Source organism: Ischnura elegans, chromosome 5 (assembly GCF_921293095.1).
Source record: "Ischnura elegans chromosome 5, ioIscEleg1.1, whole genome shotgun sequence".
Taxonomy (NCBI): Eukaryota; Metazoa; Arthropoda; class Insecta; order Odonata; family Coenagrionidae; genus Ischnura; species Ischnura elegans.
The window spans coordinates 44,143,552-44,158,863 of record NC_060250.1 but is presented as its reverse complement, the minus strand read 5'-3'; the positions used below and the strand labels follow the sequence as shown (position 1 = coordinate 44,158,863).

General features: G+C 37.6%; 1 protein-coding gene across 1 annotated transcript in view; it reads left to right on the top strand.

Moving 5' to 3' along the window:
* Positions 1-15,086, top strand: part of LOC124158786 (serine/threonine-protein kinase tousled-like 2) — a 169,969-nt gene extending 154,883 nt beyond the window's left edge. The window contains exons 10-20 of the mRNA XM_046534103.1: positions 589-844; positions 1,613-1,734; positions 1,820-1,901; positions 2,146-2,237; positions 6,569-6,716; positions 6,955-7,066; positions 8,027-8,165; positions 9,264-9,375; positions 10,066-10,173; positions 11,114-11,251; positions 11,366-15,086. Coding sequence (XP_046390059.1) covers positions 589-844; positions 1,613-1,734; positions 1,820-1,901; positions 2,146-2,237; positions 6,569-6,716; positions 6,955-7,066; positions 8,027-8,165; positions 9,264-9,375; positions 10,066-10,173; positions 11,114-11,251; positions 11,366-11,452 — 1,396 coding nt within the window. The 3' untranslated portion in view covers positions 11,453-15,086. The remainder of the gene's footprint in view (positions 1-588; positions 845-1,612; positions 1,735-1,819; positions 1,902-2,145; positions 2,238-6,568; positions 6,717-6,954; positions 7,067-8,026; positions 8,166-9,263; positions 9,376-10,065; positions 10,174-11,113; positions 11,252-11,365) is intronic.
* The last annotated feature ends 226 nt before the right edge of the window (positions 15,087-15,312 follow it).

The window sequence follows — 15,312 nt, the reverse complement described above, 5'->3', positions numbered from 1 at the left end:
TATAAAACCAATATTACATGTTCAAAATAATTTGCTGACAATTTGGCTGGCTAAGGAAAATATTCTATTTCTTTATTAAACAGGTTTTAACCAGAAATTAAGAATTAAATTAAATTAAACATTATTGTTGTAAAGTCATTTAATTATAACAAAGATGTTAAGAGTCTTTGGGGGAAACAAAAATTTTCCAATGTCCCTTTGAAATTAGTGAAGATCTGTGTCCATCTTGTTTTCAACCATGTGTTTTAAATCATCTCAATGTCTGTCAGTCTTTGCTATTTTAAATATGTATGCTGCTTTAGTGGTGTTTATGAAATGTTCTACTATTAGAGATACTGTGTATTTTTCAGAGTGAATGAGATTTATGGTCTATGACTTACTTTTCCCCAAAATTGGTGGGTGTTTATTGCACACTCATTATCTTGTGATGCTGTGAGGAATATTTGCATATACTGGGTTAAATTAATAAAAAAATAATTAGATTTCTTCAACTCATTTTTTTTAATAAATACTTTGTATTTGAAGGTCCTCTAATAGAGCAAGGTGTATTCAAAGTTAACTCTTAATTTCTGTTTGATTGTGATACAGGCGGCAAGAAGAGATAACAGCAGAAAGGGAGGAGATAGACAGGCAGAAGAAGTTGCTCCTGAAGAAGAGGCCTTCAAACAGTGAAACAGGACGGAAGCGCAATTCTAGTAACCAGGGCAGTGCAGCTGCAGCGGCGGCAGCTGCAGCCGCTGCGGCACTCCACAATGGCACGGATTCATCGGCCACTTTCCTAAAACCAGATGCCATTCGGGAATTCTCTTGGCAGGAATACTATGAGGCTGATGAAATTTTAAAGGTTAGTGTCTGGACCCTTCTTATCTTAAGATTTTTAGTCTCAATGTCTGTCAGTCGATGCTGTATTCATTATATATACTGCTTGAGTGGTATTCATGGGATATTCTATATATTGTGAGATATTATTCTAGCTAGTGGTTTGAGACTTTAGAGCTAGTGAGAGTAATGGTCAAAGATATTTTTCTGTGACTTGGTTGGCCCCCTTGTACTCTGCTCACTGTGTTTTGATGGGTTTATCATTTTCAGGCCGGGCCAAACTCAGGAATTAATTTCAGGAGACACATTCAATAAATCATGATAATATTACAATTACATTTTATTGTAATTCCGATTTGTCATTTTGTTAACATGATTTTGATCCTGTTTGTCTATTCATAATGTTGATGATCTTTTCCAAGTCTACATTTAGGTTTACATACCACTAACTTGTGTATTTTAAAAATGTTTATTTTTAAATTGATATTTTGCTGTTCATGATGATGCAATTAACACCAGATAAACCATGGTGGATGTTTTCAAGACGGGACTGAAACAGCCTTTCAATACACATGTTATTTGATAACCATTAGTTCAATATCAGCAGTGTACATACCATCCTCACTAATCTCACCAACCCTAAAGATTATTTCATTCAATTTTTTCCTTATGTACTAGTATTTTGTTGGAGATTGAAACACTGAGACTCATTAAGTTACTGAAGTAGCTATTTATTATAAGAAATAACCAGAGTTTGAGAGGAAATGCTCATGTTTTTTTATTGTCTTTCCAGCTCAGGCAAAATGCATTGAAGAAAGAGGATGCCGACCTCCAATTGGAAATGGAGAAGTTGGAAAGGGAAAGAAATTTACACATCAGGGAATTAAAACGGATACACAATGAGGATCAGTCTAGGTTTGTTCACTTCTTTACCATTTTTAATCAGTTGTCTTCTTTAAGTTTGTTTGTCATGCTAATGATTCTTCTCTTTTTTTTTTAGGTTTAATAATCATCCTGTATTGAATGAAAGGTATTTGTTGCTGATGTTGCTGGGGAAAGGTGGTTTTAGTGAAGTTCATAAAGTAAGTCTATTTTAAGGATGGAAATGTTTCACCTTTACCAAGATTCCATTTTTCATCATTTTTATCTGAAAGTTATTAATTTTGTAAAATATCTTTCAATAGAAGAGAAAGGAGACCATGCAAAACTCAATTCAAATCCTGATTTACGCAAACAATAGTTGAATGGTGATTTATAGATATTATTTATGCCAGTGTTGGGTATCATAGATGCTGAAATAATATCCCTATGATTCATCTATTTCAGGCATTTGATTTGAAGGAGCAGCGTTACGTAGCATGTAAAGTACATCAGTTAAACAAGGATTGGAAAGAAGACAAGAAAGCAAATTACATAAAGTGAGTACTGTTATTTACATAGTCTTAGGGGCCTATTACGAACGAGCGGGCGGTACGCTACCGCCGGGCGGAGTTTTCGTTCGGTATACGGTATCATACCGTCCCTTGCGATTACGAATGGGACGGTCGGCAAGTCACCGCCGGGCGGAGAGTACGTGTCAGGGGGTCGGTAAGGAGCGATGCGGCGGAAGTGACGTTTGTATGAAAAATTCTGAGCTCCTTCAGCCCGAAAATGCTGTAGCCAATGGCAAGGGCGTGCGGTGTTCCAATTCCGCGGCAACTGTTCCTAGCAGACGAATATTTCGGCAAGAGTTGTTGGCAGTCGATAAAGACAATTAGTGGTATTTATGGATTAATAAGGATGTGTCCTTCGTCAATTCACCTTATAAGTTTAACAAATGAACGAATTTTGCTCCTTAATTCTTATTTACAGGATAAAAAGTTGAATAAAACAATAATTAGCAGTGACTTGCGGAAGATATGATCAAAAAATCACGTATGAGCAGACGCAGGTAGTGACAAATTGCATGGCAGACCATCGGAAAATTAAGATAGAAGTACTTTTAGGGCCAACGGGCAAGGTGAACCACCAATTCCATTAGAGCTTTGACCGAAATGCCTATTCTTAAAAAATATATGATAATCCACCACGAATACTTAGCTGGAGAGCCTTAGTCACAGACAATATGACACTCAACATCTGTGAAATGACAAAACATCCTTTGCTCTGCATTCCTTTCGTGTAAGTAACGGGGTTTGGAAACCTAATGCAAATTCAGAGAACAAGAAAGGCACTTTTAAAAATAATGAAAAATAACTTTTTGGCTGTTATCTATGAAAAGCAATGGAGAATTAAAAAACACAAGATATTCACTTCTGGTTACAATAAAATTTTATTTCAATATAATGTGACAGAGTTTCACCATTTCTTTGGTTTAATCACGGGTACACAACCACAGCAAAACAGTCTGCCCACAATAAACATGTGAGATCGCGAATCGGTTCCGCGGCAATCACACACACAGGCTACAACTTATTTCAATGTTTCAGGTAAAATCCACAATCGATACAAGCTCACACCATCATAAATAATGGTAAATAGGCAAATACGATCAACAAAAACTGGAAGTCACTACCATTCTTATATTCATCACGTAAACATTACAATCAAGAGCTCGCTATGATGAAAACAACTATTTAATCACTGATTTTAAGCCTCACATTATCCTACGCAAGTGGCACAGGTGACTTTTCTCACTACAACTCCTTGGTACGAAATTGATATACTAGTATAAACAAATTTCACACATGGCTTTGAACTTGATAGCTTGATCGTGAAATGTTATCTCTGCGGTGAATGACGAAGGTATAAACGCCACTGACAATCTTTACATTACTATCAGACACTTCTCGATAGCGTAAACCACTGTTTAAAAACCAACCACAATGGAACAGTGATAACTACAGCTCTTGGCAGATGTTTGTCAACCTCGTCAAACTTTGCGCATTACAACCACTGGTACTGTGATTAACGGTAGTGGTCACATTGAAAATAACACTATTTTGAAACAAAAGATGTTCGTAGAAATCTCCAAGCAGCGAGCAAAAGTTACATTCACCTCACAATTCAAGCAGTTATAACGTTGAAAATAACACTACTTTGGCACAGAAGATGTTCGTAGAAATCTCCAAGCAGCGAGCAAAAGTAGTATTCACCTTGCAATACAAGAAGTTGTCACATTGAAAAAATAATATTTTGCCACAAAAGATGTTCGTAGAAATCTCCAAGCGGCGAGCAACAGCTGTATTCACCATACAATACAAGCACAGGCAGTCCTTAACGACGAATTTTCCGGCACCTATGAAGAAATGGAAGATTGTTTTGCATACATAAACATAGCGGACATTAAAAAACATCCAAATTGTTCTAATTAAATAAATGAATGAGGGTCAACTTACAATCAACGTATCCATCTCCTACGGCCGTGGCTCAAGACGGCTACAACGTTGTTATATGGGTATTATAAATTTTTTGTTCAACTGCTCCAGTCGGCTCCAGTTTTATATTTTATACGCTTACTCAAACATTAATATTATAAATAACACAAAATATGATAGCTTCCGAGTTTCTATCGTCGGATATTTTGTTTTAAAAACGCCAGCTCGACCCGAAAAATGTAAACAGACGTCCGCCATTAGGGGGTCGGTATCTCACCACCGGGGTAGCTGGCCGTGGTATCATACCGACCCCTAAGCCGTGGTATGATACCGACCGGTGGCCACTCGTAATCGCTCGGGGGCGGTAAACGCGCTTGGGGGCGGTATGATACCGCAGGCGGTATCTCACCGCATGCGGTGAGCCGTTCGTAATAGGCCTCTTAGTGTTTTATATTTTATCTCTCGAACTAAGATTTTAAAGTTAATCAATTCTGTCAGACATCAACCCTTTTCCTTATGTGCATTGCTCGTTGGATGAACTAAAGCATTCATATTTATTGTTGTTGAGTTATAATGTAATTTCTTAAAGTATCAATTTTTCCTGCAATTAATTAATCATTCAAAGTTAAAGAGTATATTCCAAAGTTAACCACTTAATTATGTTAGGTCAGACTATATGCTTTGAATTAATCCATGTTTTTCTTTTCACTAGAAAGATGAAAATTTAGTCTGTAATTGGGAGAGGGTTAAAAACAAACTTCTTGCATTAATGGCATCAATAACAAGTTGCCTTGTGCTGCATGCTTATAATATTAAATGAGAGTATATTTTCAGATTTTTTATGAAGTGCATATTTGTTCCTTTTCTTGCAAAAAAGATTTCTCCTTGAATTTTCATTTCAGTTACCCCCCCTTAAAATTTTCTTATGTAAACTGCAGTCAACAGTAGGACACCAAAATAGTATATATTTCTGTTCTAAAGTAAAATTAGTGTATATTGAATCAGTGTATGAATTTTTAATTTATAATAGCCTGCTTTTTGGCTCTTTGATGTGCTTTTCAGTTTGTTAGTATTTTGACTTCAGTTAGCATATGCAATTGCAAGTATCAAATGGGCATCAAGTGAGTTAGTTTTTTGTGAAGTCCACAGATGCATTTAGCATTTCTACAAAGTAAGGATTAAAAAGAAAACTGTTCAAATGACCCGTACTCATTTCATGTTCATAATGGCTAGTTCTGTTATGTATTCTGTTTGCTGGTTAAAGTGCTGGTCACTGTAAGGCTTTAATATCTCTCTTTCCCTATTTTTATATGTCCATGTAATGAAATCTTGTTTGTTGAATTCAGGGGCGCCGACTTATAAAAAATATTGGGGGGGCCCATATCCGAGGTCTTGCCCCGGGAAGAGGTTAAATTCAAAGTGTGTCGTAGCACCGAAACACTATCATGATTCACACCACCTGATTCAGTTAACCTGCTTAACCTTATAATTATTTGTTTTAACACATTGTTGAATTTATTTTAAAAGGTAACTATCGTCAAACATGGGAAATAAAAATTACCAATATATTTTTGTGATTTCACAAAGCATAATATAACATAATTATTTTCTTGAATTATTTAGGGGGCTCCGCCCCCCCAAACGAATCTTTGAGGGGGCTCAGGCCCCCTCAGGCCCCATGGAGTCGGCGCCACTGGTTGAATTTGTAATCCTTTCCAAACAGAGCAAAGAATCCGTTGCATTGATTTTCCTTGATCGAGATTTTCAAATAGTTTTAATCAAAGCATTGATATGATTCAAAGACTTTTGCAAGGGTCATTACGGTCTGGGACATGTCAGGGAAATAAACAATGGTACTGGAAGACTGGGATATTGGTTATGGTTAGGGTATCATAAAGGGGTCTTACAAAAAGATGGTCGCAATGCACCTTTCCAATATTTTCCATTAATCCCTATGTGCAATGGCTTTGCCATTGATGTTAACACGTTGCGTACGGATGGCGAGAATTCTCGTCATTTTTTTCCCGAACGTCCTGGACGGATGACGAAGATTCTCGTCATTTAGGCACGTCAACCTAAACAATTTTAAAGCGTATCGCAAGCGAATACGCATCGTATGCTTTAAAATTGTTTAGGTTGACGTGCCTAAATGACGAGAATCTTAGTCATCCATCCGGAATGTTCGGGGAAAAAATGACGAGAATTCTCGCCATCCGTACGCAACGTGTTAAGTCAAGGAAATTTAAAACATTCGTACCGGAAGCCATGGAAAAGTCAGAAATAATGAAAATGCAAAGTTGGCATGAATCCTGATTTGGTTGTCCAAAGTAGCTGCATATATTGTTCATTACATTATCAAGATATTTATTACACTCTATTTTTTTATTTTTCAGGCATGCCCTTAGGGAATACAACATTCATAAATCTTTGGATCATCCTCGGGTTGTGAAGCTTTACGATGTGTTTGAGATCGATCAGAACTCATTCTGTACAGTATTGGAGTATTGTGATGGCCATGACTTGGATTTCTATCTCAAACAGGTATGCAGTGGATCATCATTGATTCTAAAATTATCATGCCTCTTATTGGCTTGAATTTTTAAAATGTTTGTTTTTAAATCGATATTCTGCTGTTCATGATGATTCAATTAACACCAGATAAACCATGGTGGATGTTTTCAAGACGGGACTGAAACAACCTTTTATTGCACATATTATTTGATAAAGATTAAAATTCACCAATTCTAATGTTTGTGATGTGACCCTTATTTATTTTCAGCACAAGACAATTCCTGAACGGGAAGCAAGGTCAATTGTTATGCAGGTGGTGTCTGCTTTAAAATACCTCAATGAAATCAAACCTCCAGTTATACACTATGACCTAAAGCCTGGTAAGTTCTTACGGCTAAATGCAGATAATCAGCATGAAATTTCATTGTTATATAGAATGCAGTGATTTTTACCCTATGTGTTCCATGCAGAATTGTGTAATATCATGTGAAAATTGCTAGGGTATTTTACAGAGATATTCTGACATGAAAAATGTTTACAAAATCTATAATAATCATAATAATTTGCTGAAAATTTAACTGGGAATTGAAAGCATACTTTACTTTGCAGCTTTTATTTAAGAAAATAAAATTATTTTGGTAAAAAAAATTAAGCAACAAAGATTTAAAAAAAACATAGCTGCTGAGAGCAATGCTGGCAATTAAATGTAAATATTTCACCATCTATTTGAGCAACCTTGTCACTGAAAGTGAAGTCTTACACGGTTTTATACTTATCAGTTAATGCAGTGCTTTTAGGATGACATTGGAGTGTGTATTATAGTGATATCATTGTAAATTACTTCTTTCACTAAAATTTACTTTCAATCATCGTCAGAAGCTTCTTCAATAGCAATAAATTACCCTGGAATTGAAGATGGTGGTCTTCAATTTCTCTTTTCAATATTCTGCTGTTCATGATGATTCAAATAACACCAGAGTAACCATGATGGGTGTTTTCAAGACGGGACTGAAACAGCATTTAATTGTGTAGTGACCCATAAGAATTAAGGAAGCTACTGATCGTGAAGTTATTCTTTTTATTAATTAATGAAATTTTCTGTCCTCGTTGGGTGGAATTGCCAGACTTGGTTCACTTTAGCAAATATCAGAGGTTATTGGCTCAAGTCATGCCTGGGATAATTTTAATTTAGTGATGAAAATGGCTAGATTTTGTCATCATGTATTGTTAATTTTGATCTCGCCAATCTAATGGATTGAAGTCCTGTACAATATTGTGGAGAACTGGAAAAATGTGTGAATTTGCTAAACTTATTCTATTTTTTTCATTGTGAATTTCAGGGAATATCCTATTAACAGAAGGGAATGTGTGTGGTGAGATCAAAATCACTGACTTCGGCCTAAGCAAAGTGATGGATGAAGAGAACTATAATCCTGATCATGGAATGGACCTAACATCTCAAGGGGCAGGAACGTATTGGTTAGTATAGTTTTAAATTAAAGCTCTGAATTATTCGGCTTTTTAAAGAATGTTTACATTGTCAATTGAGTTTTTACGGTGGGGTAGACTTTGGGAAATCATTTGGGGAACTTTGACCCTCTTAAAGAAATTGTGAACACACTCTTTTTCCTGCAAGTGACTCGCAACTGATATTAAATTCTACTTACACAAGTTAAATTGAATATGGGACTTAATTAATTAATCCTCTCTAGGAAATATGTGTAAATTCCAAATTGGGCAGCATATCCACACTGTCAATAATTTTCATGCCTAAGAATCTAAGTTTGTTGATCCTATATATGCCTCTGTCGTAACGGGACGACAACTGCTACCAAAATGTCGTGACGGGAGGACTTCTACCTACTTGGTACTTAGGGGATAAGGTTGCCGAAGGGAGAGCGAATCAAATACTCTCTGGGAGTTCCAATACTCAGCTTTTATTGGTGTTTGCACTTGTCTTTACACTTGTCCGGGGGGGGGGTATTTGAGACTGGTGGGCACGGAGGTGGGAGTCTGGGGTATCAAACTTACGTGGTGGCGAGTAGGGAGAGGCATTGCTGATGGTGAGGTTCTTGCTCATACCTGGTTCGAGTTACACACGATGAGGTCTTCTGCAGCTCCTGCGTCAAGGTCCCGAAGAGTCCCCAGAGGAGAATCGCAGAAGTCCTCGAACGATGAACTCTTTCTGGCCAAGCACTAACACACCACACTCGCTGTACTCCTAAAACTCTCCGCGCGGGACAGAATTTCTGCCCTGTATATCTAGTTCAGGAAGGGGGTAGCAGTGGGAGGGGGGAAGAATAATCTAGTGCATGGCCCGAATTCTCGGAAATGCTCCTTGGACCCACGCACCCCTGGGCAGGCAAAGTAGCGTCACGCCTCCTTTCCCACCACGCAGAGTATCTTCCGGTCACCACACCTCTTTTATATAGCTTTACATATGTTTGAATTGAATCCTTTACAACTAATTTGCTCAAAAGGTACAATTGGTTTGCATAGGTTGAATAAATGATATTCTGTTCATGAAAATGAATAAATTGGAATGGTTTACTTATTACATTATGATCTATTTTTTAGGTACCTGCCTCCTGAGTGTTTTGTTGTTGGGAAAAATCCTCCAAAAATTTCTTCTAAGGTGGACGTGTGGAGTGTAGGCGTTATATTTTATCAATGTCTGTATGGTAAAAAGGTGAGTGATTAGTTTTTATTAACTAAAGAATTAAATTCATTATATATATCTATGTTTTTTGAGCTTTAAATTTAAAATTAAATACTTATGAGACCAGCCCATTACATTACAGTACAAATAATATTTTTCCAAAAATATCGATTCATAATTGTATATGGAGAATGTAGGATAATATCATGTCTTAATGTCTACAAGCCATTGTCAAACTATTTTGCTGAATAATTAAAGTTAATATTATTGTAGGAAATTGCCCATTGGTAGTTGTGGGATGCTTATTTATTTCATTTTTTTATAGATCCATGTTCATTTTTTCATAATTTTTCCTCGTTTAATGGAAATAAATCATTTGAATGCTTCAAAACTCAAGTCGAATGGCATTTCTTTTCTAATGGTCTGCTATTGCAGTGCCTCATTTTCCATTAAGACACATATTTTAGTTAAGGGTTGTATATACAGTTTCTTTAAACATTTGATTGAATATGTCATTGGCAAAATATAACTGGATGTTTTATTTTTTTCCAATGGTGTGTGCCAATTCTTATCATTCTTGACAAGATTTTCAAGGTTTACAGCCTAATTTTAAATTATAGTTTTGTTTTGAATTGTGAATGAGTAGCTGTTGATGTGAGGTGTCTGCTTTTCATTTGATTGCCTAATCTTGACTCATGCCTTTATTATCCCTTTCTTTAGCCTTTTGGGCATAACCAGTCTCAGGCAACCATTTTAGAAGAGAATACTATTCTAAAGGCAACGGAAGTGCAGTTCGCCAACAAGCCAACAGTCAGCAATGAAGCCAAGGTAATGTTTGCTTGCACCATCTAATATATTGTCACTGGTGGATATCAGTTATCACAGATATTTTGTGTGATTGGATTTTACTGATGTCCAATGAAGCTGGGTGTTACCTGCATAATGGATTGTGAACTACTAGAAGGAGCTTAGCTAGCAGGTTAAAGTTTGATTTATAAACAAGTAAAAACTGTTAGGGGTGGAGTAATTCATTTTCTTGGATTTGAAGATGCATTCGTTTTTTCCCCTTTCATATATTATTATATTTCTATAAATTTTGAATGTCTGTTACTATAATTTTGTCTGTGTGCATTAAGCTTTCCCATCTAGTTGTTTCATTATAAATGTTGACACACATAGTTTCTGGAAGGCAATTTCTCCTTGCGATTTTTCGACTAGTCAATGACTGACCGGCAACTGGCAACCTGTTAGAATTGGCAAAATTTCTTATTTTTTTTCCTTTTTCACTCTATTTTCATTTCCCTGTCGTTTTTTCATTGTGGATTATCTGAAGAGGGTTACATTGTTTTGTAAGTAATAAACCTTGATTATATGACCTGGGAATTTATAACACTAATCTTAAAAAATCTGGATTTATGATTGAATTTTTGGAATATTTCTACTTTACCACATGAATTGCTGTGAAATTCATGTAAATTGCCATGGGAATAATTTCCCTGGACTGGGAATTGTATCATAGACCTTTGATTTACAAGGCCACTGAGCAGACCATTAGTACTGAGTACCAAGAACCTCAGTAAGCATTCCCATGGGAACCATAATATGTACCTGTATTGCTCTTTAGTCTATGCATTGGCCCAGAAAGTCACAGATCCGTAGTTCGATTCTTGGTCTTGGGTAATATTCCTTAATGGCAATTATAGCGAACTTAAATTTTATGTTTTGACTTCGGTAGACTTTGTTAACTTATGTTTTGTTGTCATTTCAGGGCTTCATTCGTGGTTGCCTTGCCTATCGTAAAGAGGACAGGATAGACGTGTTCTCGTTGGCTAGGCACGACTACCTCCAGCCCCCCATACCAAAGCACGGTCGGCAGGCGAGCAGCCAGCAGGCGGCGCAGCAGCAAGTGGTGGTGGGTGGGGGTGGAGGGGGCGGGGGAGGTGGAGGAGGAGGGGGAGGTGGGGGCAGTGGTGGGGGACAGGTTCAGACATCGATAGTGGGGGGAGGTGGAGGAGGACAGACCCCTCAGCAGGGGAACCAGCAGCCTGGACAGACTTCGTTCACCACCGGCATGTTCGGTGGCATGAATGCTTCGAGTTCGTCATAGTGACGGCAGGCGCCCCCTCCCCCCAAGACTTCGTCTCCCCCCGCGGGGTCAAGACGCCCTAGGGCGTTGCGGCCGGCCCTTTGCCCCATAGCCGTTGGGTCACGGGGATCCCGGAGTGCCAGAGGAAGGGGGCGGACTTGAAAGGAGCCTAGGGATATGGACTCCTTTTGCCAGCGGAACGTGGCGGTTGCGTGTGTTTCCGTGAGATGTCGCATCTGGTCATAGCGAGCGCGCGTGGTGTGGATGTTGTTTTTTTTTTTGTGTGTGGCCAAGTGAGCGTGTGTCTGTGTGTGTCTCGTCATCTCTACTGCTGCTGAATGAAAAAAAAGGCGTAAAACGTGCCCTACGGGTGGAGTATGAACTTAGCTCCCCTCCCCTTGCCTAGGGTCGCTTTGAAAAGGTGTTCCTTCTCTCGATTTACAGGGCAGTATCCTCTGCCCGGGAGATATATATATAAGAAAAAGCAGTATTGGTGTAGAAAATGTAAATGTGTGTGCAAGGAAGCCCTGTGGTCGTGGGCGATTCAAAAGGTTCACATCAAGTCAGTTGCTGCCTGAATGACTGGACTGTTTCAATAGTGTACAGTGAATATTATTATTATGATCATTATTATTGAAGAATGACATTATCATCATCGCTGCTGTTTTATTGTGTTGAAACAATAAGAACAATAAGAACGATTTTCCAGTTAATTCTATAAATACGTAGAAGTTTTGTTATATATATATATGCAAAAATATATATAATATATAAACTGTAATGAATGGTGACAGGACACAGAACGGCTATGTGAATGTCCACCCTGCATTTTTTGCCAGGGTCTAGGCGTGGTGTGATTTGCTCCTCTTTCTGTGAAATGTTGGAGAGCTCCCTTAACTAAATTAAACTTTTTTTTTCTTTGTTTCTATCCAATCCCAAATTGTGACCACCATTGCAGCAGCACCGTTACTGGCAAGCTTTGTGAATATTTTGCGTAATGATGGTATCATATCAGTTTAGCTATGGAGAACAAAAGAGGGATTGTTGTGTATGGTGTGCCACAGTAAGCTAAGCATTACTTAACCTAATGGAGGATGGAAGCTGTTGAAATTTCAACATTGATTCTAGGGTAGGATAGGGGTATTCTGTGAATATTTTACATCCTGCTTAAAAGCATTGCTTTTTCCTCCTCTGAAGCATGCCTAAAGTGTCTTTTTATTTAATCCTCTGAAACTCACTCCCCTTTTTAGTTTCCTTCCTCTGTAAAATCACCCATTTTGAAGCATTTCCAGAACCAGAGGTATATTTAAATCCTGCATTGTTTCACGAGGTAGCGAAATTATCTTTTTGTTGCTTCCTGATGTCAATGTGACATGATTTTCTTATTGTTAACTTATTGGAAGTTACTTTTTCCCAATGAAAATCTGAATTGTTATTTGCTGTGTAACAGTGGGACTGTGATTGTCTACTTATTAAAAAAAAAATATGGTCATGTGCGGACTAAAGAGATGTGGCCTACGATAAATGATAATGTTACAGTTGTTTTTAGCACTGATGGAGAAAAATATTGCCATGATTACCTGCTACCTTTTTTTTTTAGTGAGAATTAGTTTCTGTGGTCTCTGGAAATGGATGCACAAATTTTGCTTTTCCCTACTCAAATACCGTATTACTTTTCACCACAGTACCAAAAAACAGGTGTACTTCTCTATTAACAGCCCCCATATTCCGTGAGGTAGTGGTGATGGAGGGGTATGTAACACTCATGAGAGAGCATACAGGAGTGCCGGAAACGTTAGTGGTGGTTTATGGAGAGCCAGTACAATTTGTTTACAAGCCTTTCGTCATTGCTGTGCCCAAATCAATTGGACTTCCTTGCCTTTGGACCACTCCGTTGAGCATATTACAAGATGCTCAAAAAAAAAGTGAACTTAATCATTACCCCCGAAGATTTGTTCCTTTTTTCTACTGAATGGTGAAGAAAATGAAAAAATGAAATGAAGAGGTTTTATGTGCAGGGCAGGAGATTGAAATGGCTGAATACAAAATGAAGTATGTGGCTGCCTCATGTTTGTGTCCTGTGTGTAGAGTGGAAGCCCTATTTTGTCCTCGGCAGGTGTGCTATTATTTTTTTTTTTTTTTAAATGGTGAACTGGAATAAGCTGCATCCAAACATAATGTAACTGTATCCCCTGACATGGCATATCTGTGGGAACTGTAATATAAAAGTAATACTGTTTCTTTTGGGGGGCCATTTGGTTGCGTGAAAAGTGGCCATCCGTGTACACAGTCATCACTCACTAGGAAGTGAACATTCGCATTTGGTTTCTTTACCAAAGAACAGTGTTCTGGAAGAGTACCCAAATAATTCATATCTTCAGATTGCCAGTGCTGGATTAGCTTTGTAAATCATTATCCCTCTTTTTGTCTTGTACTTTGGTAAAGCCGTTCTCGTGTTGTCATAGTTCCTGATACAAGAATGGCAACATTAGAAGAATTTGTCACTGTTGAGAGCTTCCAAGATCTTTTAGTCGTATGAAGAAAGAGTTCTAAATTCCTCTTAAATATATCCACCAGCAACAAATCCTGTGATGGCCCTCTGATCCAGTATCACCCAGTACCCATTCCATTTCCAAAAAAAACCATGGCAAATGGTCCAGTGGCAATTTTACTTCTTGTTATCATTATCAGTATGACTGGGAAGGCACTATGCCTTTAACTCCCATGAATCTCTAGCTTGGCCATAAGACAGTGTTTATAGCTTTGACTGTACATACCATTCAATTGAAGCATTGGTGATGTCGTGTGGTGGCTGTCACTTATTTGATTTCTAACCTGAGTCCCCTAATTTGGGTTACTTGTGTGATAGTGAAGTTGAGTTGAACTTGATTCTATGGAATTATTTATATTGTGATTAGTACTCATGGTTAGCATAGTTGAATATTGATAGATTGTGGTATTGTTTGTTGTTGAATACAAAGACTTCCTTATTGCTCCATGTAAAAGAATTAAGCTTCTTTAAATTTGTAATTTGTGTATGTTAAAAAAATCCATTTACTGCATTGAACATTGGAGGAAATTTTTTTGATCGCTGTAATTTCTGTATAGGACAAAGTGTATTTTAGCTTTCCATAAATTGATAACTCACACGGGTGTTTTTGATGTGTGTCAATACAGGAATTCTTTTTTAATTTTTTTTGTTCAGTTTTTCTTTTGTACAAGTGTCGGCCACCACTAAATTGACCCATATACGATTGGACATGTGGAGCCTTCCCAACCAACTGGTACCATATTTCCTCTCCTCTCCCACTCACTACATCGTGTTTGTCCTTGCCTGTATTACCCTTTCATCCCTGACCTCATCCCCCATCCAAACTGCTAAGAATTGAGCATACCTCGCTCTCTTCCCTCTTGTGTAATAGTTATTGTGAGTAGAAAGTCTTGGATTCCCAGCTGTCATCATGGTGGAGCATCATTCTGCATGCTCCGTGTGCTCAGTAAGTCCTGCTAGGCACGTGATTCAACCTTACTGTTGGTAAATTGTTCAGTATTTATACTAAAGATTTAAAAAGTGGGATGAACAATATTAAATTGAATATTGATGCACCCACAATGTAATAAAGGGTCACTCAAATACAGCACTGAGTAAGTTTTACTGTCTTGTTTTCACATTATTGTACATAATACACATAAAAATCTCCTAAACTGGGAGGGTTTTTATATGTACCTATGTATATGTGTATATATGCATGCATGAACATGTGTGTATGTATAAATATATATGTACCAGTGCATATTACACGCAGACATACCTAATGTCCTTGTATATTGTGATCATGAACATTTGGAACACCATGTGTGGTGCTTTTCTCTGATAGTTT